General features: G+C 47.2%; 1 protein-coding gene and 1 pseudogene across 2 annotated transcripts; one reads left to right on the top strand and one right to left on the bottom strand.

The window, feature by feature from the left end:
• Positions 1-627: 627 nt before the first annotated feature.
• On the bottom strand, positions 628-24,126 carry LOC148348293 (disco-interacting protein 2 homolog C-like). 2 transcript variants are annotated; one of them, XM_088321888.1, is made up of 38 exons: positions 23,719-24,126; positions 16,741-16,812; positions 16,203-16,307; positions 15,174-15,299; positions 14,825-15,115; positions 13,686-13,808; positions 13,466-13,612; positions 12,843-12,962; positions 12,567-12,764; positions 12,404-12,495; positions 12,207-12,317; positions 12,007-12,130; positions 11,823-11,932; positions 11,648-11,750; positions 10,166-10,230; positions 9,720-9,813; positions 9,519-9,638; positions 9,322-9,436; positions 9,116-9,255; positions 8,845-8,981; positions 8,556-8,764; positions 8,365-8,479; positions 8,085-8,286; positions 7,915-8,015; positions 7,755-7,835; positions 7,554-7,677; positions 7,349-7,470; positions 7,156-7,267; positions 6,970-7,079; positions 6,766-6,896; positions 6,250-6,418; positions 6,007-6,177; positions 5,377-5,438; positions 5,242-5,299; positions 4,359-4,433; positions 4,110-4,284; positions 3,917-4,040; positions 628-2,409 (listed from the first exon to the last, which is right to left on the bottom strand). In XM_088321888.1, the coding sequence occupies exons 1-38, from the start codon at positions 23,795-23,797 to the stop codon at positions 2,157-2,159; spliced, it is 4,866 nt and encodes a 1,621-aa protein (XP_088178014.1). In that variant the 5' UTR covers positions 23,798-24,126; the 3' UTR covers positions 628-2,156. The 2 variants fall into 2 exon arrangements, with proteins under 2 accessions (XP_088178014.1, XP_088178015.1); XM_088321889.1 differs by having other exon boundaries at positions 14,825-15,094.
• LOC148348294 (U2 spliceosomal RNA) lies at positions 5,572-5,644 on the top strand (annotated as a pseudogene).
• Positions 24,127-25,062: the final 936 nt, after the last annotated feature.

Genomic DNA, 25,062 nt, shown 5'->3' with positions numbered 1-25,062 from the left:
AGTTCACTTAGTTAAATTGTTTAAGAAATTAAATCTGCCCCCGTGTGGAATTGCCAGTCTCCTGTCCATCTTTTCCATCAAGAAACAAGCGCGTATTGTTAGGTGAATGTAGGTTTTGTTTGGTTAATGGAGTCAGATAACTATTACGAACAATTTGGTAAACAATACATTTTAATATTTAATTCCTAACACCCTCATGTAGGTTTTAGATCAGGGGATGGTGTAATAATAGTCTGCAGTTTGTAATAGTCTGTGCAGCCCTTTGAGACTCATTGCGATTAAGGGCTATACAAATTAGCATGACTTGACTAATATTTAGTGCCTTCTTGTGGTACAAAAACGTCATTCAGTGAAAATTAAATTATTTGAATACTAGGGAAAAATACACAAACCATCCTACTCATGTTATTTAAAAAAAATCATTGGCTGAGAAATTTGTATTTCTTTCACATAGTGGAATCCCCACTTAGGTCACCACCATGTTTGGCTGGCATCCTGCTGCCACGCTGTGCTCACTCGCACCTGACAACACAGTACTATCTAGTGGTTAAATATTAAACACTGAGTAAAAAAAAAATATATATATGCCAATGACGTCAGCATCACAAGCTCACACTGAAGCCCGGGTTTCTTTAGCCAATCAAAGCACTTTATTGCACTTGTATAGTGTGAGTGAGCCCACAGAAGACTCTTTTATAAAAGTGTCATTTTCATCTTTTGAAGTCATGTGTACAAAACAAGTCACGCACATCTGTACCGTACAAAATTGACACTATTTACATACAATACACACGCATTCACACCTGATGGGACGTGGTTGGCGCACACGCGCCGGCTAAATTGCTAGCATGGCTGATATGCATCAAAAAGTCGTTTTCTGTCACTGCAGACATCCGACAAATTAACAAAATATCCAACAGTTGGCGGCATTCTGCCCTCTACAGCTTCTTCACCTTTTTGGGACGGACTGACAATATTCAAGTTTTTCTCTGTAATAAATAGTCATATTCTGCTTCTAGACTTTGAATAAAACTTCTGGGTTAGTGCACATAAGACGCAGCATGGTATTTTGGAGCAAAAAGACGCAAGCAAACCACTTTCCTAATCATTACTATGATATGTGAAATGAAGGCCTCTTTTTGCTTCGATGCAGCGGACAATACCAAGCTCCTCACCTCTCACTATACAGTTCCTTGACTTCACCATGCCACTAGATGGCGCCAAAGAACCACAAAGAAAAAAACATAACCGACGCCCTTAAGTCAGTATGCAAATATGCATAAACTATGACATATCTAGTCATTCACTGTTATTCCTCAAGCTTTGCTACAGTTTGGGAAGCCCTCAGACCAGTCAAATGAAAACAGATGCAAACTGCATTTCCTCTGCACAGGGGCGCATCGTCAGACCGCAAATTGCAATTATGGAATTGTTGTAGATGGTCGTTTTATAAATTAGTGGGGGGGGAAAAAATCTACTAAGATTGAAACTAACAAATATTTTTCGCTTCCTGACTTGAGTCAACTTGCATGCAAAAACTCACTTCCTCTGCTGAGCACTTCCATCAGACCACAAATTGAAATGATTGGAAATGGGAATTGTATAAATTAGGGGGCCTGCAACAGGCTGGCAACCTGTTCAGGGTGTCCCCTGCCCACTGCCTGAAGATAGCTGGGATGGGCTCTAGCACCTCCTACTGAGGATAAGCTATGCAGATAATCGATTGATAGATAAACTCGGGGCAACCAAAGTGAGTACAATATTTTTCTCTTTTTTGGACTTGAGTAAACTTGTTGCTATTGCAAGGGTACAATTTCTCTGGACGGGGGCGCCTCATCAGACCGAGAACTGCAATGGTGGGATAATTGGAAATAAGAATTGTATAAATGAATCCTTCAACTTCGAGTGTGAGCCTAATTTGGCAACGTGCGGACGGAAATTTCTTGATATTCCTGCTTGAAGCGACACCAAATGTACCCGTCACACGCACGTATACACATAAAATCTGCAGGGGTGGGGGGAGGGGGCTGCATATAGGGGCTACTTGACACCTCTTGGTCTTTGCACTTTCTGTCCATATAGATTATGTCAATGTACAATATTTATATTTTTACACAAAGCTCCCCCCCCCCTCCAGTCCCAGAACACTTCCTGGGCTACATGTTGTAGGCCACGTAGATAGGGTCGAGCTGGTCCTGCAGGAATCCGTCTCGCAGATGCATGCGCTGCTTCTCGCCACGTGAGTTGATGGGGATGACGCCGATATCAGTCACCACTACCACGCCAACAATCAGGTAGTGCTCCTCCAGAACCGCCTTGGTCACCATGGGAACCAGGTCCAGCGCCTCCTGCTCCGAGCCCTCCAGTTCCACCACCACAACCAGCAGGTTGGTCCACGGGAACACCGCGCTAGCACACACAACACCATCGTTAGCTTATTTGCATACAATGGAAGTCCCTCGGCGATACACGAATGTTTAAAGCGGAAAGCACGTCGGACAGTTGAACGGAACAGTCTGAGAGTCTGTTACTATTCAAGTATCTTTCAAGCCAGTACGGTTTTGATGACATGTTTTGTACCTTACAACTGCGTATACTGTATTTGGCTATAAAAGAGAGCTTTACGCCAGACTGTGCCTAAAAAATCAAATTTATGCAGTCAGAAGAACAAACGTCTGTTGTTAAAAAGTAAAGAAAGACAAACATCAGTTGTTAGAAGTGTTTGATTTTAAACTCTTGAGAATTGTTAAAGGGACAGTGTGTAACATTTAGTGCCTCCAGGTGTTACCAAAAACCCTTCATTCAATAAAAAATAACATTGATTTGAATGATAGGTAAAAATACATGAACTATCATCCATCCAACCATCCGTTATCTGCACTGCTTATCCTGAGTGGGGTCGCATGGTTGCTGGAGCTTGTCCCAGCTACCGTCCGGCAGCGGGCAGGAGCCAATGCTTATTTTTATTGATATTCATAGGTCAATAAATGTGCAATTCTTTTACACCGTGGAATCCTTATATAGTCGCCATGTTTGTTTGGCATCTTGCGGCTACACTGTGCTCCTCCTACAAAGTGAGCCAAAGCCTCAAAATGTGTTTGGCAAGAGTTTAAGCAAAGAGAGATTTTTGGGGTAAATATCCATCCATCCATCAATTGTCTTCCGCTTATCCAGGGTCGGGGCAGCAGCCTTAAAAGGGAAGCTCAGACGTCCCTATCCCCAGCCACTTCCTCAAGCTCATCCCACGAAATCCCGAGGCGTATCCAGGCCAGCCTAGAGACCTAGTCTCTCCAGCGTGTCCTGGGTCGCCCCAGGGGCTTCCTGCCGGTGGGACATTCCCGGAACACCTGCCGAGGGAGGCGTCCAGGAGGCATCCTTATCAGATACCCGAGCCACCTCAACTGGATCCTCTCAATGCGGAGGAGCAGTGGCTCTACACAGTGACTGAGCTTCTTACCTTATCTCTAAGGGAGAGCCCAGACACTCTGCAGAGGAAACTCATTTCGGCCACTTGTATCCGGGATTGTGTTCTTTCGGTCATAACCCACAGTTCATGACCATAGGTGAGGGTAGGACCGTAGATCGACCGGTAGATCAAGAGCTTTGCCTTTCGGCTCAGCTCCCTCATCACCACGACGGACTGGTACAGGGTCCGAATGACGGCAGACTCTGCACCGACCTGTCTGTCGATCTCCCGTTCCATCCTACCTTCACTCATGAACAAGACTCCAAGATACTTGAACTCCTCCACTTGGGGTAAGATCTCATCCCCAACCCGGAGGGAGCATCCCACCCTTTTCCAATTGAATTAATACAATCATCCGACTAATCGTTTCAAGAGTCGGTGACTAGTCAACTTTTAATATAGTCGTTAGCTGCGACCCTACTATTAATTTTTTTTTCAACTTGCACTGACCACTCCATGATGCTTTTGTGCGCACGGGTGACGGAGGTCTCAATGTCGATGGGGTGGTAGCGCATGCCACGCAGCTCCATGGCCTCCTCCAAGGCGCCCACCACGAACAGCGCGTCGTGTCTCTCTGCCGACAGGAAGCGTACGTAAGGAAACACATGCAACAGGCAGGGCAAAACGTGCAACAGGCACCAACCTCCGTTGGCGTCGGTGAGCTCAGTGCGGCGGAGGAAGCCCAGGTAACCAGTACGAGCCCACACCGTCTGTGTGTCGCCAAAACTCAGCCGCGAGTTGAAGTGGTCGGACTGCAGCACCTCCTCGCCGTAGCCGCTGTAGTAGCCGCTGCCGTTGTGGGCACTGTGCACCCAAATCTGCCCAGAAAAAAGACCTCTGTTAGCACGCGCCACAAGTCCCGGAGGCGACTGCATCCAAAAGACGGCAGCACCTCGCCCAGGTGAGAGTCCCCCAGCGGGCCTTTGGTCTCGGGGTTGGCGATGATGATGCGGACGCCTGGGAGGATCTGGAGGAAATACCAGTTGCAGTGGTTACACTACTTCTGCTTGGGTTCGACTTTTAGGAACAATAACATGTTTTACTGTTGACATCATGCATTCACTATTTGCTAACTTTGGGAGCATTTATACAATATTTGACCACAGGATGTCGCTGTACTGTATATTGCAACTGAAAATGAGCACGAAAGAACACAATGAAGAATACAAACTACGGAGACTCAAAATGACCAAGACAATCGCCTAATTTACCCTGCTTTTTGTGTGAAATACGTCACAATTTTTTTTCTCTGTACTTTATAACACTTGTTTTACATTACATGACAAGATACAGGGAAAGCAAGAGTCAAATATTATTCAGAGTTCAGTTAAAAAGGAGTGTCATAAGTAGATGAGAACACTAACAGATATTGTTTGGCATTAGCCAAAATGACATAATAATAAACTTTCATAAAATCGCAAACAGCAATTGAAGATGATTTTTTTCATTTTTCTTGCAGTTTTAAAACAATACTATAAACGAAAATGAGCTCTTAATTTCTGTCTCTTCTTTTTTTTCCTGTCCATGCTGTACTAGAGCAACATGCTACACAAAGGAACAAGATTTTCATCACGCTTTGACTTGAGTCACCAGATTGTGGGAGGAAGAGCAAATGCGGCACACGTTAGAAAATAGTCTCTTTTGATTTCAGTAGCGTCTTGCTGGCAAAACAGACGCAACTGCTTTGGCAGGAAAAAAATCTCAAAGGTTTCCTTAGAAATGTCCTCAGTCAACTAAAGTACGTGAAACCAGGAAGGGAAAAAAAAGGGTCTCACTTTTCCGGACTCCATCAGCGGCAGACTGTGAGGAGAACCTCTCTCCACCAGACGCACCCTGAAAAACAAAAACATGAACGTTGCAACGAGCTTACCGCGTTTGACTTCAGCCAAGATGTTTGGACCAAATTTGACCTGTCATGGCGGAGCGCCCTCATGTCCACGTAGACAGTGGTCGGGTCCGGTCCGGACGTGCCCTGCACACCGTGACCATCAAATGATACTCAGTGTTTCAAATAAAGGTCTTACAATAAAGCTCGAAACTGATTATCAGTTGGTTGGAACAAGAAGAAAGCCCAAACAGCATCTGCTTCACGGCCAGAAATTTCTGGAGATGGAATAAGAGCTTGCTCTGTCCACTCCACGCATCGGCCCGGTATTGCAGTACCTCCGGGAACGGTGCATTCGCAATGATCGCAGCAAGGCTTTAGGGCTAGGACCTTAGCTTGGCCTTTTGGCTGAGAGTAAGAGTCCCGGCTCCTTGGCTTTGTAGCGGATTATGAACTGACCGATTACGGATAATGGATAATGAATAACGAAGATAGAACAATAACCCTTAAAAACCCCAAAACCCCACAACTCTATTGCTTTTCTTAGTCTGGACCAAATAGGACAATACATAGATATTATACTGTATTTATTAAGATTTTACATTTCAATAAAAAACTTCACTCCAAACTTATATTCGTGGTACCACCAGATGGCGCCATCGCATTTAAAAAAAAAAAAACAACGACAACAACAACAATTTGATGTTATGTTTACCTGCAAGCAGATGGCCAAGTTGACCCTGCAGCCGAAGGCAGTGCTGACGGAACGTGGGTGCAGGCCCAGATCTTTAAAGAGTTTGGAGAAGGACAGCGTGAGGGACATCCTGGGCCTCTCTTCGGCCACCACCACACATGCCCTGACCCGCGACAGGTCCAGACCTCGGGCCTATGCAGGGCAGAAGAAGCATTAAAGTCACGTGATTATGGCAATGGCGCAAACGACGCAAATTGAGCCCACCTTAAGGCTCTCGGTCTGCAGGCCAAGCCCTTTGGTGCAGAGTTCCATGACGCTATAGGAGCAGAAGGTGTCTCGCACTCTCAGCTGGCTAACAGCCAGCAGCCACAGAGCCGGGTTGGACTCCAGCTCCACCGGCGGGATCAGGATGGACTGGTGGCCTGAGTAGACACTGTGGAGACGCACAAAAAAAGGAACGTGAATCAATTCTGGAGACAGAGAGGAAATTAGATCACGCTCATATTTTACAATAATTAACAAGTCTTCATTAGGCGACGATTACGTCTCATTTGCTGGCTGATTTATGTCTGCTGGTGGGCCAAGTTTGGAAGTAAGTGCCAGACAGTTTCAAATAGTACAAAGGTTGTTTGCAAAATAAAGGAGCTCCCTTTGAACAACACTCTTGCTTTTCTGCAATCTTTTGGGTCTTGTTAAACATAATTTTTGAAACAGGTGAGGCAAAAACAAGTAAAAAACAAAGTTCTTATGTATGAAAGGAACCAAAGAAGCTGGAAAAACCTGCAGAGACACCAAAGGACGAAGCCCAGGCCGCAGTAGGGGTCCAGGCAGATGGCCACCTCTCTGGACGGGTACAACTCGCACTGCAGCTTCACCGACCGGCAGAACGCTCCCACAGCATTATGGGACATCTGTGATGGTGCACATGATGAAAACAGCACAAGGGGGACAGCGGAGAGACGGTTTTGGGTAACCTGAACTGACCTGTACACCCGCCAGCATGCCGGTGGTTGACACGCTAAAGTCCAGATATGCCAAACCGTCGGGGTTGGTGGGCTTATACAACGCTGGCGGCTTCTTCTTTGGCAGGTCATCTGCAGCACAGACACACTGAGTCTATCTTGTCCTCTTTTTTGTAAAACTTGGAGCTCGGAAAACACTAAACAGTACCTGTATCTAGGACAGGCGGCCAATTCCTGATGTCCACTGTGGCCGTGGCCTCTTTGGAGCGGAGCAGTTTGCAAATGACAGCCGTGGTCATCACGCAGGCTGAGTGGCTGACCTGCAGAAGCACAAAAGAGTAATCAGGAAAGGTCCAGCCTAAAGTTGTGTAGCCTATTCTAGTTAACGAGTCCAGCCAGACCTCCACGATCATCTTGACGGTGGGCAGCGTGGTGGAGATGTTCTGCGGGTGGGGCGGTCGTACCGTGATTGGGACGCAACCAGCGTAAAGCGAGCCATAGAAGGCGGCGATCAGATCGATACCTGGAAGGTGCACACGGGGTAGGAATGGGGAGGGGGCTTGGTTCAAATTGGGCTTTGGAATGGAGAGCAAGTTCGGTTCCTACCTGGTGGATAGACAAGAGCCACATGGTCTCCTTCCTGCAGGCCACCTCGCTCCATGAGAAGGGCCGCCACCCGCTCTGCCCGTTTGTGGAGCTGCAGGCAGGTGAGGGAGCTGGAGACTGCGCCCTAGAGGAAGCAGAGAGAAGTGTGCTATTCAGAAAATGGAGCCTGCTAGAACGTTAGAGGTTCCTCCTGAGGCTTACCCTTGAGCTGAGCAGCGTGTAGAGAACATGGTCAGGCGTGGTTTGTGCTCGCCACTGCAAAACCTCTGACAGGAACAAGAACTTGGCACCAGGAAATGAGGTGTCAGTGGAGTTGATATTTAGCAAAAAGAAAAAAACCTGAAATTTCAACAAGTCTCACCTGGTCGTTGTCGTCGGTCTGTCCCAGATCTCTGCCGCTGGCTTGAGCAATGCGTTTTCCAGACACCAAGTTGCCTACCATCACGGAGGCAGGGCCAATCTCTGCAATGTAACGGACATAATACTCAGCATTATCATATCATAATTATAACTAACAATTGCGAAGGTCACCTGGCTGCTTCTGTCTGGGTTTGGGCAGATTTGTGACGCAGGTGTGGGGGCACATGAGCACGTTGCAGGGGTGCAGCCCCCCCTCGAGGTAGAGCTGCTTGATTTCTGACAGGTGGATTCCACCCAGAGGCGTCTTGGGCAGCGTGTTGGCCGGAACCAGAGCCAAGCAGAACACGCCCACGCCGTGAATGCTGTCGATGGCCTACCGAGGTGGAGGGTAAGACATGGTAGGACACAGATCACGACTTGTCATGAACTGCGTTTTCCATGTCATTTCTACCTGCAAGACGCGACTCATCCACTGGAAGCTGTCCTCTTCAGTAGAGTCGGGTCGCTGCTCGGCCACCACCACAATCCTCTCGTCCCTCAGGACGCTCACTGAGAAGACGGCTATCCTGTGTCGCACAAAATAAATGTAGATGTTACGCCTCATGTGTTCGTTCTCTGTGGTTATGTCTGACCGTCAGTCACCTTCCCCTGTAGACAAACTTCATGGGCTCCACCGCCAGGGCGGTGGCCACAATGTCATCTGCGTTGTGCCGGCGCCCACTAACCATGATGAGGCCGTCCATCTTGCCCGTGATGAAGACTAGGCCACCGGGCCCGATGAAGCCCAGCAGGCCCGTCCGCACAAAGGCATACTCACTAACCAGACCGCCGCTGCCGCTTACTGGGTAAACCTGCGAGCGAGCCGGTCGAACAGTGTCAGACGAACACCATACCGCATTAGCATTGGCCAAGAGGCTAAAAGACGGCCCACCTCGAAGGTGTTCTTTGTCATGCCGGTCAGGCCATAGTAGGACATGCCAGTGGCCACGGCACACACACACAGCTCACCGATCTCGTCAGTCTGACACAGCTGAGGGACGCCTTCGGGTTTCACCACACACACAAGGCCTGCAACACAAATGACAGACTTGGTGAGCAGACATTAAACCAGATTGACTTCTCCTATTTAATCTTATCAATTTGATGCATAAATTATTTCATTTTTTTTAAGTGCAGCTAGTAAATCAGAAAGGCAAACGCACCTCCTGGTGCGACCGTGCCGACGTCCTGCACGGTGAGGACGGACAGCCGCTCCTCTGTGTCCACGCGGACCACACCGTAGCTCAGACCCTGCATGGACAGAACCCCGCGGCCTGGCGGCTGACTGCTGTCCTCCACCGGCCTGCGTAAACACACATTGAAGTCATTAATGATCACTGTTTGCAGTGTGGTGCTCAAGCATCTGCACCTCCTGATGGCAACGGTGAGCGCCTCGGGCGAGCTGGCACAGGGACAGATGACCTCCGCTCTCAGTCCTTTGGTCTGAAAGACGTTGAGGAAGGCGTCGCACGATGAGATTGACCCTGATGGAAAATATAATGCGCTCATCTTCTTTTCCAAACATAAAGTCAAATAAAAATATAATTCGTAATTTTTAGCTCTTACAAGGGTTCGATCCGTCGGCCACAAGCAGCATTCGTAAGGAGCTGAGGTTGATGTCTTTCTGGTCCTTGTGGGCCACCAGAGCCCAATGCATGTCCCTGGACTTGACGCAGGACACCTTTGCTGCGGAGCCACAAACATGAAATAACCGTCTCAGCCTTTTGCAGGTGGGTCACATCGCCACTCTGGTGTCGCCAAGCTCACCTTTGTACTGGCAGACTTTCTGGATCCATGACAGCGGGTTGACCTTCATCAGTGAGTAGGGCACGCTGATCACGTGCATCATATTCATCACGCTCTGCACAGTCACACAGGAGGGAAGACGTATTTTTGACTACTGAGGCAGTTAATCCTAAAACTGACCTGTTTCACTCAAATAAGAAAATAAAGCATTGCCATGGAAGTCATTTACTGCCACCTGTTTTCAAAGAAGCACTTCAGTGTTTGTATTACATTATTTTGATCAAATATAAGCATACAAAATAAAATTAAAAGGAGACTTTCACCTTTTATCAATGGTTTTTTTTTAGTTTTCTAGTTATCAAGAGTGTAATGACGCCTTCATCAACGAATACATGGATGATACAAGTAGAACCAACAAAGACACTAATATTTCTATCCCAAAAAATGAAGATTTCTATTCGTATTACCGTGAGAATTCCATGCCACAAGCCCACGTCCTTCTTGAAGTCCAGCACGTTGACAATAGTCTCCGCTGCAGAATGATAGATGTGTTAAGACAGGCATGTCCAAAGTTCACCCCAGGGGCCAGTTACAGCCCATGATCAAATTTCTACTGACCTATGGCCTTTGTCATAAAATTAATAACATGTGGTCAGCCAGTGATGTTGACGCAGTATAGAATTAATTTGTAAAAATAAATTCACCAGCTCGGTGACCTTGGGGTTAGGGCGCCCGCCTCGAGACTGGGAGGTTGCTGGGTCAAGCTTCGGCTGGGTCATACCAAAGACTTATAACATTGGTACTCATTGCTTGGCGATTGGCATTAGGGGTTGGAATTGGGGGTTTGGTCACCTAATGACTTCCAACACATCAGTTGGGTTGAGCGAGGGGGCTGGGAATCCCCTCCTCTGTATCAATCTCCCAGAAAGAGTCAGAAATGTGAATGTGTTCTTGACTCTAGCCACCTCCCACTAGGGGGATATGGCTCCGGTGTATACATATATATATATATAATAATAATAATAATAATAATTTCCTTGTATTGTCATTCTGTGTAACAATGTACACAGAACGAAATGTCGATTGCACCTGACCCGTTGTAGCGAGCCGATGCAGCCGCAGCCAACAGAGGGCGCCGCCGACCACTTTTTAAGTCTTAGGAATGACTCGGCCGGGGCGCGAACCACCGACCTCCCAGTCTCAAAGCGGGCGCCTTACCATCTAGGCTACTATATATATATATATATATATATATATATATATATATATATATATATATATATATATATATATATATATATTCACCTTACCCTTGGCTTTCTGTGAAAATAATAGCCTACCCCGTTTCAAACATGGCAAATGTACATAAAAAAAGAAATGGGAAAGTTGACTGTGAGGCCCGCCGATTCCAGGAAAAGGGAAATTGTAGTAATTTTCATGAAACAACAGTTTTCTTAATTTGCCAAGAGACTGTGGCTCTTTTCAAAGAATATAATATCAACAGACACTGTCAGACGAAACAAGCTGACTACAAAAAGCTCACTGGAAACAAGGCAGTAAAAAGGTAAAGAGAATGGAAGCTGATTTAACGGCACAGCCGCGCTTTTTCAAGAAACCCTGAGAGACAAATGCTACAAAGGTGAGCTAAGAGGTCGCGGCACTGATCGCCAAGCGCTGCAAACCTTTCAAGGAGGGGGAATTTATTAAAGACTGTTCAAAGAATGCAAGGCTGAATAGTCGGCCCTCGCACATTTTCACCAAATCTGTCCCTCTTTCTGAAAGTTTTGGACACTACTGTGTTAAGAGAGTTGCCTGCAGCCACCGGGGGACGCTCTGACCACACTTACAGGTAGTTGCATGCCACTTTCAAAATGTTTGGCTTATACAATATTTAGCTTTAAACTCTGTAGAGCAGTTAAGTTGAAACCGTAAATTTGGCATCGTCTTACCTTCTGTGTAGCAGCAGGATTGAGTCAAAGCCTGGCAATGGGTGAGCAAAGCAATCCTGGTCACTGTCACACCCAGCACGCTGCCATCCTTGCATGTTTTATACTGGCAAAGGCAATCACAACATTGGGATCAAAAATGATCTCATTTGGCCAACTTTAATTTCTCGGCATTCACCTCGATGTAGGCCGTGTCGTTGTTGGCGTCCTTGATGTGAGGGAACCAGTCCCTAGGCGGCTTGGACAGGTGCTTGGATTCAGTGACAAACCACAAAAGTTTTGGCCAACCTGGAGAACAGTTTACAATGGTACTTGAGATTTGTTGAAGAAAAGAAGTATGGATTTAAATAAATGTACCTTACCTTTAAACTGCGGAATCTCGCCGGTGGCACTTTTGGGGAGCCCTTTATGGCAGGCATCACTGGTCAGTGCCACAGTCACGCCACAGCTTCCCAACAAGAATCCGATCTGCTGGCTGCCTGCATCCTAAGAGAGGAGGCACGGTACCATTGAGTGTCCGAAGAACGCCATTCTTGGAGGCGCTATCGTGCAGAAGGCGTACCTTGCGGCTGAGGGGCACCTCAATTGGCACCGGGACCACCTCGGCTAGCAAGCAGCCGTAGAAGGCCACCACAAAGGCTACTGGGTCGTTGTTGGGGAATACCAGCGCCACCTGAGTGTTGGCGGATGGAAAACGTCTCATCAGGAATGCTCCAAATGTAGAGACACAGAGAAAAAAAATCAAGGGGCGTTACTCACCCTGTCTCCGGGCCGCACCATGGGCTCCTGCTTGCTACCAAGCTTATGGAGAATGTTGTAGGCCAGCTTGATGCTGCGAGACCACAACTTGCCTGCACACACAATGGCAGGCTTCAGGCTTCCGGGCCAAATCCGGGATGATCCAGAATGTCTGCCCACTTACCGTAGGTGAGAACGTAAAGGGGCTTGCCCGCCGTGTCCAGGCTAGTGAGGCAGGGGGCTTTGGGGGATATGGTGCCCCAGCGTTGGAGGGCAGCCTCCAGCGACGGCGGCCAATTGGTGACCACACCCAGGGCGTCACCTCGCACCAGCATCATTTCTGCCCCCTCGGGACGAGGCTGGTTGGGGTCCGGCTGTTGGACTGCACACAGGGCAAGAGAACGCTCTCATTAATTGCGCCCTATAAAATTCCAAGCTGTTGCCGTCTGCGATCTCGAACCTTCCAGAAGTTCGTCAAAGTCATCCACGAAGAACTCTCGGAGCGGCGGTCGGCGAGGTTGCTTGAGCGTATTGACCAGCTGCTGGATCTTGGCTGACACGCGACTGCTGACCGGCACTCCTGCCAGGCCCAAACAAAATGTAACATATAACAATACAAACTACGGAGACTTAAAGTAAGCAAAGCGCACGATAAATGCTAATCTATTTACCTACGAATATTAAAAAACAAAAAATGCTAGTTCATACAATAGTTCATGTAATTTCGCCTAACATTTAAATCGTTTTTTTTTTTTTAAATTGATTAAGTTTCTGCACCACTAGAAGGCACTAAATGTTAACACAATTTTCCTTTAAGCCAGTACTGTGCACTCAAATCCTTGAGAGCCGCCTGTTCTGAATAATTTTGGAGGTTTCCTCTGCTCCAAAACAGGTGATTTGAATCACCAGGATTGTTATCAAGCTCCTGTAAGCCTGCTAAGAAACTCATAATTTTTTTCAACTATGTTGAAGAAGAGAAACCTCAGAAATATTGCTGGGCCCACTGCGTTAATTTATCAACGGTGATGCCTTCTTATGTGGGCAAGAAAAGCAATGTAGAATTCCTGGCTTTTCTTTTCTTACCATCGCCGGTCTCCATGCGCTCTGCGTTGCCGTACTTTTGCGTGTTGCGGGCGATGGTGCCCATGTTGGACATGGGATGGCGCTCCGTATGAGAGTGAGGCGAGTCTGATGAGTAGCTCATCACGTCCCCTCGGCCCGAGTGGTTTTCTGCAGAGACGTTTCATGCCTTAACTTCTTTTTAGATTTAATCATCTTCTGCAGCGTGGAAATGAGAAAGTACCGTCCGACTCTAGCGGCGGCGGCCACAGCATATCAGAGCCGAACTCGCAGGAGCGACGTAAAGATCCTCCGTTCTCGGCTACGCTCAGCGCTCCTTTTCTTTTGAGCGACAGGTGCCCGATGCCTGTGCCAGACGACCAAATGACAGGATTGGGCATGAAAATGGTAAGAAGGACGTGGAGGAAATATGTTTTGGTACACTGTACAAGCCAACAAAATATTGACCCTCGTCGACCCACACTGTGTTTTAGGGATCTGCGGGAGACACCACATACACATACACTTTGGGGATATTATACGAAAAGAAAATAAGGGAATAAGCCGGGATAGGTTTGTTATTTTGGATGAATCTAGCCTCAAGTCGGTTGCATGAAAGTGGGTTATGTTTAGCTCAACTCAGGTATTGATTAACCCTAGAGATACATCTGGCACTTTTACTGTCTGTAGTGTAAAAAAAAATTCAAAGCATCTACGTATCTTATGGTACGTGCTGCCCATCTTAGCCCCGAGGGGAGCAGAGCTTTCAGCCACTTTAGAACTCATTACCACCTAACTTCCGTAATTCTGCCACCCTGTCAATCTTCCAATCCGGACTCAATCTTTCAGACTTGCCAATTCATCATAAACAGCCTCACATGGTCCTACCCTTTTTAAATACTTTGTTTTTTTGTTTTTATTAATATCACTGTTAAATATTCCGTGTAAAGCAACCTTGGGTGTCCTTAAAGGTGCCTCGAAATAAAATGTATTTTTATTCTAATAATGTATACGCTGCAGTTGACCATTCACCCCCCTGATTGGCTAGAAACATAGAAGTTTGGTTTGATTCATCCATTGCTGTATCTTTCTCGGGCGGTTATGCGTGCTGTTAATATAACAGGTGCCCGGCCAAACAGGCAACTACTGCAACCTGCGAGAATTACACTGATTTTAATTCAAATACACGACTCAAAACACCTGATTTACTCGCAGCAAAATCTCCCGATACACCCCCTCAAAACATTTCCTCCTCGAATCTACATGATTCATACAGGTAACCCTTTTTGACTTCAAAACAGCGAATTCCAATTAAGAGTAAGATATTTTTAAGACTGCAGAAACCTGTCACATGACACATCTTTGGTGACATTGCGGTCTCACCGTGGTGCGAGGACGCCAGGTGTGCCTGTGTCAGATGCGGTGGGCCCCCATGCGTATGCGCCAGATGACTCAGGTGCGAAATGTGCGCGTGCGCCAGCGAGTCGGCCAACCGGCCAGCGTTTCCACTGCCGCCGCTCTGCGTGGAGGAGGACGAGGAGGAGGTGGAACCCAAATGAGCGGGGCCCAACAGGGAAGGCCGCCCCATCCAGTGCTCCACGCCCGTCATGTCGTCACAGGGGCCTGCCTCCTCCTCGGAGCCCGACGAGGAGTCTGAGCACAAGGGCGACAGGCCTAGTGAGGGTCAGTCAGGCGTCGCCGGCCGTTGCTCGCCCCCCCACCGCTTGCTCACCTGGTGGCGTGTAAGCATCCATGGAAGTCTGCACCACAAGGGAGCGCCGCTTGGACGGCATGGGCACCGCCACTTTTCTCTCCACGTGGCGAGCCAGCACCGCCTGCACCGCCTCTGTGTGGACGTCTGAGATAAAAAAAAACATGTCAGGATTGTCTTCTACATCTTTCTGTGACCCCCAACCACTTCTGCATTCTCGGAAACAGTCAGCTTAAAACATTCCAGTTTCGAGAAAGCATGGAAAGATGAATAACCTGGGTCAATTTGACCCAACCCCTTGGGTTGCATTGGGAAAAAAACTTTTAAATGACCAAAAATCATCAATTGGTTTAAATTGCATTGTTTTGTTGTATAGAAAAAACTAAAACTAAATTATCTCCTTTTTGTAAAAAAAAACCAACAACCCCTAAAACCGAATTGTTAAGAGTATAAGATTTTTTGAATAATTAAAAAAAAAAATCTCAATCGGGAAAAAAATGGAACATTGGTTTTTTTCTATAGGTTGCACCCCAAAATTACACAAATTTCTGTCAGATTACCTTAAAAAATAGGCCAAATTGTTAAACACCCCAAAACATAGATCATTCTGTCTTGAAACACTTGGAGCCTAAAAGACCCCCAAAAGTTGGATTCATTTTATCCATTAGAACTCTTTGTATGGTCCATTTTTTATCACATTTTGGGTTATTTTAGAGATGTTGATGTAGTTTGGCCCATTTCTCCGCCACTGCCTGCTTAATTTCCAGGCAAAAACTTCCCAGGCAGGTACCTCAAACTAAAGAGGGCCGATTCTTGCATGTTTAAGAAGTTTTCTTCCTCCTACAACAAGTTCTGTGGAAATCTGATGAGCAATCTGATCAACTAATGACCGATATTTACATCAGTTCCATTCATTTTTGAATTGCCTATATTGTCATTATTAACAATGTATAGAACATTGTTTGCAATGAGATTAGACATGGCACTCCAGGACAAACACATAATAAAGGCTTTTTTTCTTTTTTAATCTAAATGGACAAGCTTCTTCACCTGAGCGGTAGCGTTCGTCTCTGGTGCCCGATGTTCGCCGGCGGTGGAAACGGGCAGCAGAAGGCGGCCCCAAGGGTACCCGGTGAGACATTGGACCTTCCATGCCTGCAAAGAGAAGCACACCAAAACACGCATGCACATACAAAACACATTAAAACACACACACCACATGTGCACAAACACACAATACAAAACGATAGCAGGGGGAAAAAAAGAAAACATGTAGATGAATTAACAGAAAAATAGCATTTTTCTGGATTGATCAAAAGAAAAATGATTCATAAAGAAAGGAAGATCAATCAAACAAAAAGTGATTGGCTGCCGGCATCAAGAGCGGAACCTGCCGTGCACGTACGTGCAACATGTCAGCAGGAGAGCAGGCCCAAGCTGAGCTCCACGGAGCGCTAGCCTACTTCCGCTAAACACATTGGCAAGCGCCATTGTCTGGTTTTGGCGGGAATTTGCCTAATTATTTGGGATAACTTGACTATATGTTTTATTTTAATCTAACATTAGCTGTGTGAGGGGTTTCAATTACCTCCAACGTGTGGAACAAAAGCTCTGATCAGCTTGGACCTCTTCTTCTCATAACCCTTCTGAGTGATGTCGCCTGCAAACACACACACGCACGCACACACACAACGTCTCGGCCAGTCAATTACACGCAGCAGGTTCAAAGGTAAGAAACTAAAAACATCAGGGTGAAAAAATAAAAAATGGAGGTAGGAGCTAAAACTCAATTGTTCTGCACCAAATATGATCATCAAAATGTTTGAGAAACATTAAACGGATTTTTCTTTTTAGCCATGGGAAAAGATGGAAGGGCTTGTTGCTTTGGCCACAGCGTTCCGTCACACGTTGGGCCCCCGGGTTCAACTAGCAGCGTTAATTCTGATAATTCCTCCACTTGTACTCCATTAAACACAGTGCTTGACTCATTATTGATCGGCAGACTCCGCAACAATACAAAACCTCAGAGAAGGAAGAAAAGAAGGAAGAGATGGAAGGAAGATGAAGTAGGGGCAGTAAAACACAAGGAAAGAGGAGGAAAGGGGAGAGGAGTAAAAGCATCAGAACAAGAAGTGTAAGAACAGAAAATAGGTCAGACACAAACATCAGAATAAGAACGAGGATAGAGGAAAGAGGGACGAAGCAAAAATGAGTAAGAATGGTAGAAGAGACATACGAAGAATAGGGAGAGGAATGATTAAAGGGATAAGATGAAGAAGAGGAGATAGACGGCCAGGAGAAACAATCAAAAGGGCCAAACATGCCATCAATGAATGGAGAGACTCATCAACATCCCTTCTGGTGATCAGGCCTCAAGGGAGAAGCCATCTTCCACGGCAGCTGCACAGGGAGGGTGTTGCCTGGCAACGTTTCTCCTGGAGAAACGGCCATCTTGGATGTGGAGAATTAAATGAGGAGCGAGAGGTAACAGGTGGGGAACCAGATTGTGGTCGTTCTCCATCTTTGATGTCTGTGTGGACATCTTGTTTTATTTGATGTTCTCATCACTTCACACACACAAACGTGCCAGAGTTACAACGCGCACGCACGAGTGTGCGTCACTGGGACCTCGGGCTGTCACGTTTGTGAGCTGCGCTCGCCAATTACACTCTGAACCGGGCCGGCATCAGCACAAAACAAAAGTGGGCCTGGCTGGTGATTCAGTGGGTCGGGGAGTGGGCAAAAATAGCAACATGAGACTTGAGGGGATGCGACTCCTATGTTGCTGAATTGCAGATGGCTTTGAAAAGACAAGGTGCTTTCCAGAGTGGACAAATTGTCCGATCAAGCGCAATGAAGGAGTCTCACAAGGTTCCAAGACGGTAGCGTCTTTGAAGACTCCTAATTTTCCCGATCTGTCAATCAACGTCAACGAGAAGCTTATCAGAGAACCGACGGTGTTTCCATCTCAGACAATCAAGCGAAGGGCAAACAACAATGACAAGAAGTGAGAATGTTTTTTTTTTTTATTGAGTGTTTCACGTATTTGTAGCTGTTGGATCCCGCTGTTTTTCAAGTGGTTCCACAAGGTGAGCCAATCAGAAAACAACACGACTGCTGCGAAGATTTAATTTCACTTCATGGTTGCGCAAATGAGGATTCATTTCAGACTACTAACGTTTATCTCTTCAAGCACTTATGCCCAACACACAGATGACAGAAAGAGAAGGAATAATTGAAAAGCTCTAGAGATTCAAACAAGTTTTACAACAGATTTGTCCGGCATACTGTGTCTCCAGCCTCAGGTTCAGAACATCTTGAGCCTCTAACTGTCACGGTCGTCATGGCGACCAGTATGCCACGCCCCCGAACTCAAGCTGAAGCAGATCAGCTGATTGCTGTTCTGCAATTTAAGGCTGGATTTTGGGTTTGGCGGGTGCTGGTTCATTACTCATTATTCACAATCCCGTTCTGTTATGCCTTGTCCTGTTTTAGTCTGTTATGCCTTGTCCTGTTGAGTTCGTGCCGGAGGAACTCTGTATTGTTCTGTTTTGCCCCGGAGTATTGGGCGACTTTTATTTTATTAAATAAAACCTATGGATCGTCAACGCATTTGAGTTCTCCCTTCATGCCTCCTGCCTCCGTTCTGGTCCGGTCACCTTCCACGCCACCACGTCTCGTGACAGAATGAACCAGCCAACAATTGAACTCAGCGAACGATCCCAGCGCGACTTGGGGAGAGCTGGAGTGCGCAGTTTGGCAGGCGCCTACTGAGTTGGCCTTCCCTGCCCGTTCGAACCACGGCCCCGCCCGTCGTGGCCCTTGCTGTGCCTCGAATGGGGTCCCAGGAAGAATTGACGCCTGCCTGCCCGACTCCCGTGCCGATTGCCTGCTATTCCCTCTCCCCTGCGTGCAAGTCCGACTCCGACTCCCAAGCCTGCCTGTTCGACTCCCAAGCCTGCCTGTTCGACTCCCAAGCCTGCCTGTTCGACTCCCAAGCCTGCCTGTTCGACTCCCAAGCCTGCCTGTTCGACTCCCAAGCCTGCCTGTTCGACTCCCAAGCCTGCCTGTTCGACTCCCAAGCCTGCCTGTTCGACTCCCATGCCTGCCTGTTCGAGTCCCATGCCTGCCTGTTCGAGTCCCATGCCTGCCTGTTCGACTCCCATGCCTGCCTGTTCGACTCCCATGCCTGCCTGTTCGACTCCCAAGCCTGCCTGTTCGACTCCCATGCCTGCCTGTTCGACTCCCAAGCCTGCCTGTTCGACTCCCAAGCCTGCCTGTTCGACTCCCATGCCTGCCTGTTCGACTCCCAAGCCTGCCTGTTCGACTCCCATGCCTGCCTGTTCGAGTCCCATGCCTGCCTGTTCGACTCCCATGCCTGCCTGTTCGACTCCCATGCCTGCATTGAGTCTCCCTGTACTGATTTTGTTCAGTCTTTCCTGTCCTGTCTTGTCTGTTCTGAATCTGATCCCCCCTTGAGTCTGACTCTTCTGAATCTGATCCCCCCTTGAGTCTGACTCTTCTGAATCTGATCCCCCCTTGAGTCTGACTCTTCTGAATCTGATCCCCCCTTGAGTCTGACTCTTCTGAATCTGATCCCCCCTTGAGTCTGACTCTTCTGAATCTGATAACCCCCTGAGTGCGACTCTTCTGCATCGGCCTGACCTGAGTGCGACTCTTCTGCATCGGCCTGACCTGAGTGCGACTCTTCTGCATCGGCCTGACCTGAGTGCGACTCTTCTGCATCGGCCTGACCTGAGTGCGACTCTTCTGTAGAGGCCTGACCTGAGTGCGACTCTTCTGTAGAGGCCTGTCCTGTTTACCCGTTCTGATTTTGCCCTGATTTTGCCTGTCCTGTTCTCGTCAGTTCTGCCTGTCTGTTATCCCCTGTCCAGCTTGCCCGCCGGACCCCCCCCTGCCGAGCGCCGATTCCGATCCGCCCGACGCAGATGGCGCCTGTCTCTCCCCGTTCCTGCGTGTTCGGAGGAGGGAGCGGGGTTGCCCCAATCGTGAGCGTCGAACCATTCCGGGGCGTGAGGTTGTAATTTTTTCTTTTTTGGGACCTCGGGAGCTGTCCCTTAAGAGGGGGGCTCTGTCACGGTCGCCTTGGTGACCAGTCTGCCCCGCCCTCTGGGCAACAGCTGAAGCAGTTTCCACTAATTGTGTGTCTGATTTAAGGCTGCATTGTGGGCTCTGCGGTGGCGGGTTCATTAATACTCATTATACACAATCCCGGTCTGTTATGCCTTGTCCTGTTTAAGTCTGTTATGCCTTGTCCTGTTTTAGTCTGTTATGCCTTGTCCTGTTGAGTTCGTGCCGGAGGAACTCTGTGTTGTTCTGTTTTGCCTCGGAGTATTGGGCGACTTTTATTTTATTAAATACAACCTATGGATCGTCAACGCATTTGAGTTCTCCCTTCATGCCTCCTGCCTCCGTTCTGGTCCGGTCACCTTCCACGCCACCACGCTCTCGTGACACTAACGCAGGGGTGGGCAAACTTTTTGAGTTGCGGGCTGCATTAGGTTAAAAGTTTGGAGGAGGGGCCAAACCTGGTGGAAACAAAGATTGATTTGATTTTTTTGTATCTGCCAGTACACGTTCTCGATCTGATATCTTGGCAATACATGAGCCAAAAAGATGATGTAGGCCTATCAATTTTTTCTCATATCGTCACTGTCATTTCAGAACGACGTGGACTTATTTCTTTGTAAACAATCCATTCAAAACTGAGAACTTGATTATGAGTTAATTAATCATAAAATAAATATCAAGTATAGAAAATGTAGCCAGGTAATTTATTATTAGCCTTGAGTTGTGTACACATAATAGCTTATAGATAACGTTTATATGGGGAAACCAAATCAACAATTAAAAAACACCAACACTATTTATATACACCGGTAATCATATTATCATTTTTGTTTGGCGGGCCGAATTCAAAAGCCATATGTGGCCCGCGGGCTGTAGTTTGCCTACCTCTGTATCGACAAGCGGACTGGATAGCAAATTAACATCTCTTGAGAAACCAAAGTGTTTCCTCCAGGACTTCAATCCTGTTTTTAAATGTCCCGAACAGCTTGAGTTCTGAACAAACGTGGGCGGGATTGCGGCTGGATGATGTCCAACTACCTACGACTACAAGTCTGTCACTACTGACGTCAACCTGCCACCCTCGGATCAGAGAACTCCAAACTAAATGGGACGCTCATCAAAAAATCAAAACAAGCAGAGATGAGAAATGCTCTTAAATGGGACTGCACTGATTCATGAAACTAAACAGGACCCTCTCCACAAACTCAGCTTTAAGTAGAAAGAATCAGAAAGGGCTATGAATGAGGCCGTACTGATTCATGGCCTGTGATTTGCATTCAGGCAAAAGTAAGGACAGACTGCAGGAGACGTTGGAAACAAAGCGCTCTCACTCGCTGAGCCAACAAAAGAGCAACAGGTCAGCAAACGGGACACTAACAAAGGTCTTCTCTCAGAACTGCAGCCTGGCAAGCATCTAGCAACTTTGCAGATTGTCCGCATTAGTTTGGGAGTAGTGTTGGAAGTAACGCATTAAAAAAGAAACGTGTTCCTCGAAAGTAATATACTTTTCTCTGTAACAAGTTCTGTAACACCTCATTAATACAATTTTGTAACGGTCGCTATAACATGGTGCATTACTCTGCTACCTTTTAAAATCAAATCATGAATTACAACATCCTTTTGTCCCTAATTTACCCTCCGCCGCTCACAATGTAACATTTAACACTCAATCCCCTAGCAACACAACACTGGACACTTTACATATAAAGGGTGGGCGTGTTTGTAGGTACCTACATACAAAGTAGAACTACAGTAAATAAAGTTACGGTGGCGCCGTCTCAAGCGCACAGTACAAGAGCACTGAATTTCTCCCTACTGATATTCTGATATTCTCTCTATTGTATACACCGTACCTGGACACAACACGTTTTAATGTATCCGCCTTTTCAGATTCGTCCTTGAATTCATGTTCATGTTTCTTCTTGTAATGACGTATAACACTTGATGTGCGAGGTACAACGCTCTCGAGGCATAATGCACAAACAGCAGGGTCATTTTTTGCACAAAGCCCCAGTCATATGTCCACGCTGGCTGAAAAGAACGAGATTCATTTCTTTATCGCGCGCCGATGTTTCTGTGGGAGGGTTAAAACACGCGAGGCACCGCGCAGAAACACACTCACCGTAGAGCCGCTAAACAACATAGCGCGCAATGAAAATGTAAAAATTTCAGGTAAAAATGCGCATTTAAAAAAAATCATTATTACTTTGTCGTGCGCTCGCATGCCACTGGTTAACCCCGCGCGTGCCAGTGCTGGCAAGCGTGTCATAGGTTCCCGACCCCTGGTATATACTCAAATCTAAGCTGTATTTACAACAGTAACATAAAATGCTCATATTTGGTTGTGTGTCCCCCGTAATGAATGGTAGGCAGTGTGCAGCGAGGGGGCGTTGCTCATACAGGAAGAATGAAACAACTAGGGCAAATGTGAGGCCAGAATTTAAGGGAAAAAAGTCCTGGAATCTTAATCCTTTTTTTATAAAATGATTTCTGCAATGCACCATGCCTGGTTAAGAAAGAAAATGTCTTGGACAGTACCCCGAAACAAATAAGGAGATATGGGAGTGGTTTGAAGACAAACGACAAAATGGATATAGAGTGTCTCAACTAAGTATTGGTTTGCAAGCTCTCAAGATAGACAGCACGTGTCAAGATATATGGGAGCTTCACCACTACCACAGGTTGTCGAACACTTTCATTTCTATTTCTTTTATTATGTGGCTCTTTACGCAGTTTTAGGGGGTCAGCTTCTTTGCGAGTATATAAAGTTACTTTTAGGGTAATATGCTACTTTTGGAAGTCAATAATCCGTCATTTTTGACCCAAGTAACGCAACCAACAGTTTTGTGATATCCTAACTTTGACAAAATGCAAAGTGAATGTTGCTTTTCAGCAAGTTGGAAAAGAAAGTGAGTAAGATGCTCTTCCGCAGATGAATAAATTAAGGATGTGTCTTCTGTGATATAACGTGAAATGTTGCTACGCCTTCATACAGCTGGGCGGCTAAGAGTGTGTATGTGGCGGGAAGAGGGAATGGATTGTGGGTCGCGGTGAGGGAGGGATGGAGGGAGGGGGGCTGAAAAAAATGTTCCCGAGCGAGCGAGCATCCTTCTCTGCTCGGAACAGGCCTCGAACAGCAAAGGCGAGAAGGCCCCAAAAGCGGCCCCAAAAGCGGCTGCAGCATCGCGACGCCCTCGACGCGCACGCGCACAGGTAGCTTCTCTGTGTCAACATCTCAAGGTCAAAGCGGGAGGGGGGCAGGCTAGGTTGTCCCCCTCCCGGGGAGGGGACAAAGAGCCGAAGCGAACCGAGGGCGAGCGAACATCACGCTCGCAAACATCTGGGTGGGAGGAGGGGTGAAGGAGTGGAGCGAATGGGGGGCGCTAACAATTAAATTCCGTTAGTGAGGGTGCGGATGGCGATGGGATAAGAGAGGGTGGGGTTCCCGCTTGCACGCACGCGGAGCTCCGCTTACCCTCTGACAGCTCCAGCTCCAGCTCAGCAAGGCGGGCTCGGATCTCCAGGGGGATCGGCGACGCCTCTCGGTCCGCCATTCCGTTTCGCTGCTCTCGTCTGGCGGCGAAAACACCTTCAGCCTCCTGCGCCCCCTCCCTCCTAGCTCAATGGCTCCCTGGCTTCGCTCCTTCTTTCCAGCAGCGCGGCAGGAGAACAAAGAAGGCGGCTGTCAACGGGGGTCCGCCATGGCGTCCGCCGTCCTGGAAGGGCTCGAGGGCCGGCCTAGTGCCTGAGCAGGCTGCGGCAGTTGGGCTCCGAGCAGCGGGCGGGTTGGCTGGCTGTCTCGGGGAGGATGAGGAGGCGGAGGAAGATGATGAGGAGGCTCGCCGAGCTTCGCTGCCGCCTGCTTGGCTTTGCTTGCGGATCAGGTCACGTGACGACATCAAGGCGGAACGGGAGGGGCTGCAGCGCCGCTTGTCGCCGCCGGGAGCGCTCTTGCTGGGAACTGTCCACAGTCACGTGAATTTGGGGTTTGTTTCAATGCTGGCAACTTTTGACGGCGAGTGATAATTTTGGGGAAACGGAGTGTACTCGTTTGTTTTCACCATTAAAATGACGATTCAAATAAGATTCGCCATTGTCATGTCTTTCTTTATCATAGTGTTTTTTATTTTGTTAAGACCACAAGCATATTATGAAAATCAACGAGACATTATTTAAAGGGACATTGTGTCTTATTTAGTAAATCCTTCATTAACAAAACAAATTCGTTCATTAACAAAACAATATTAATTTGAATAATAAACAAAATTACATGAACTATTATACGAAAGTTTACTTTTAAATATGAAATGATCTGCATCTATATAGCGCTTTTCAAGTCAATGAAAACTTCCCAAAGTACTTTACAATGTGCTTCACACTTATGCATTCAGATTCACACAGCAATAGCGGCCATGCAGTCATGCAAGGCACCAACCTGCTTTTTGGGGCATTAGGGATCCTTGCCCAAGGAAACTTCGACATATAACACAGAGGAGCCGGGAATCGAACCTGCGATCTCTTGATCCCTTAGACAAGCGCTCTACCTCCTGAGCTAATGCCCTACTCTTAGGTAAAAAAACGTATTTGACATTCCATAAATCTCACCTGGAGGGAACTTACATGATTGTCCGTCATCTGACAGCTAAGCGTACACAAACGAACCAAAAACATCGTCAAAGGCTGGACTAAAGGAAATGAAAAATGGTGTAGTCACTTTGAGTCTACTTAGTTTGTATTCTCTCTTGTGCTTTGAAGCACTTGTTTGCAAAGAATACAGCGGCATCTAATGGTCAAATATCAGACATGGGGACTTGAGACT

Source organism: Urocampus carinirostris, chromosome 18 (genome assembly GCF_059441175.1).
Source record: "Urocampus carinirostris isolate Australia breed hairy pipefish chromosome 18, RoL_Ucar_1.0, whole genome shotgun sequence".
Lineage (NCBI taxonomy): Eukaryota > Metazoa > Chordata > Actinopteri > Syngnathiformes > Syngnathidae > Urocampus > Urocampus carinirostris.
The sequence above is the reverse complement of the archived record's forward strand: the minus strand, read 5'-3'. Positions and strand labels throughout refer to the sequence as shown.

Excerpts from the sequence above, each read along its gene's own strand:
- LOC148348293 (XM_088321888.1), bottom strand. The coding sequence starts at position 23,797 with ATGGCGGACCGAGAGGCGTCGCCGATCCCCCTGGAGATCCGAGCCCGC. Across the intron at positions 12,496-12,566 it reads CCTTTACGTTCTCACCTACG|GCAAGTTGTGGTCTCGCAGC; the intron begins GTAAGTGGGCAG and ends TTGTGTGTGCAG. Across the intron at positions 8,287-8,364 it reads GGATGAGTCGCGTCTTGCAG|GCCATCGACAGCATTCACGG; the intron begins GTAGAAATGACA and ends CCACCTCGGTAG.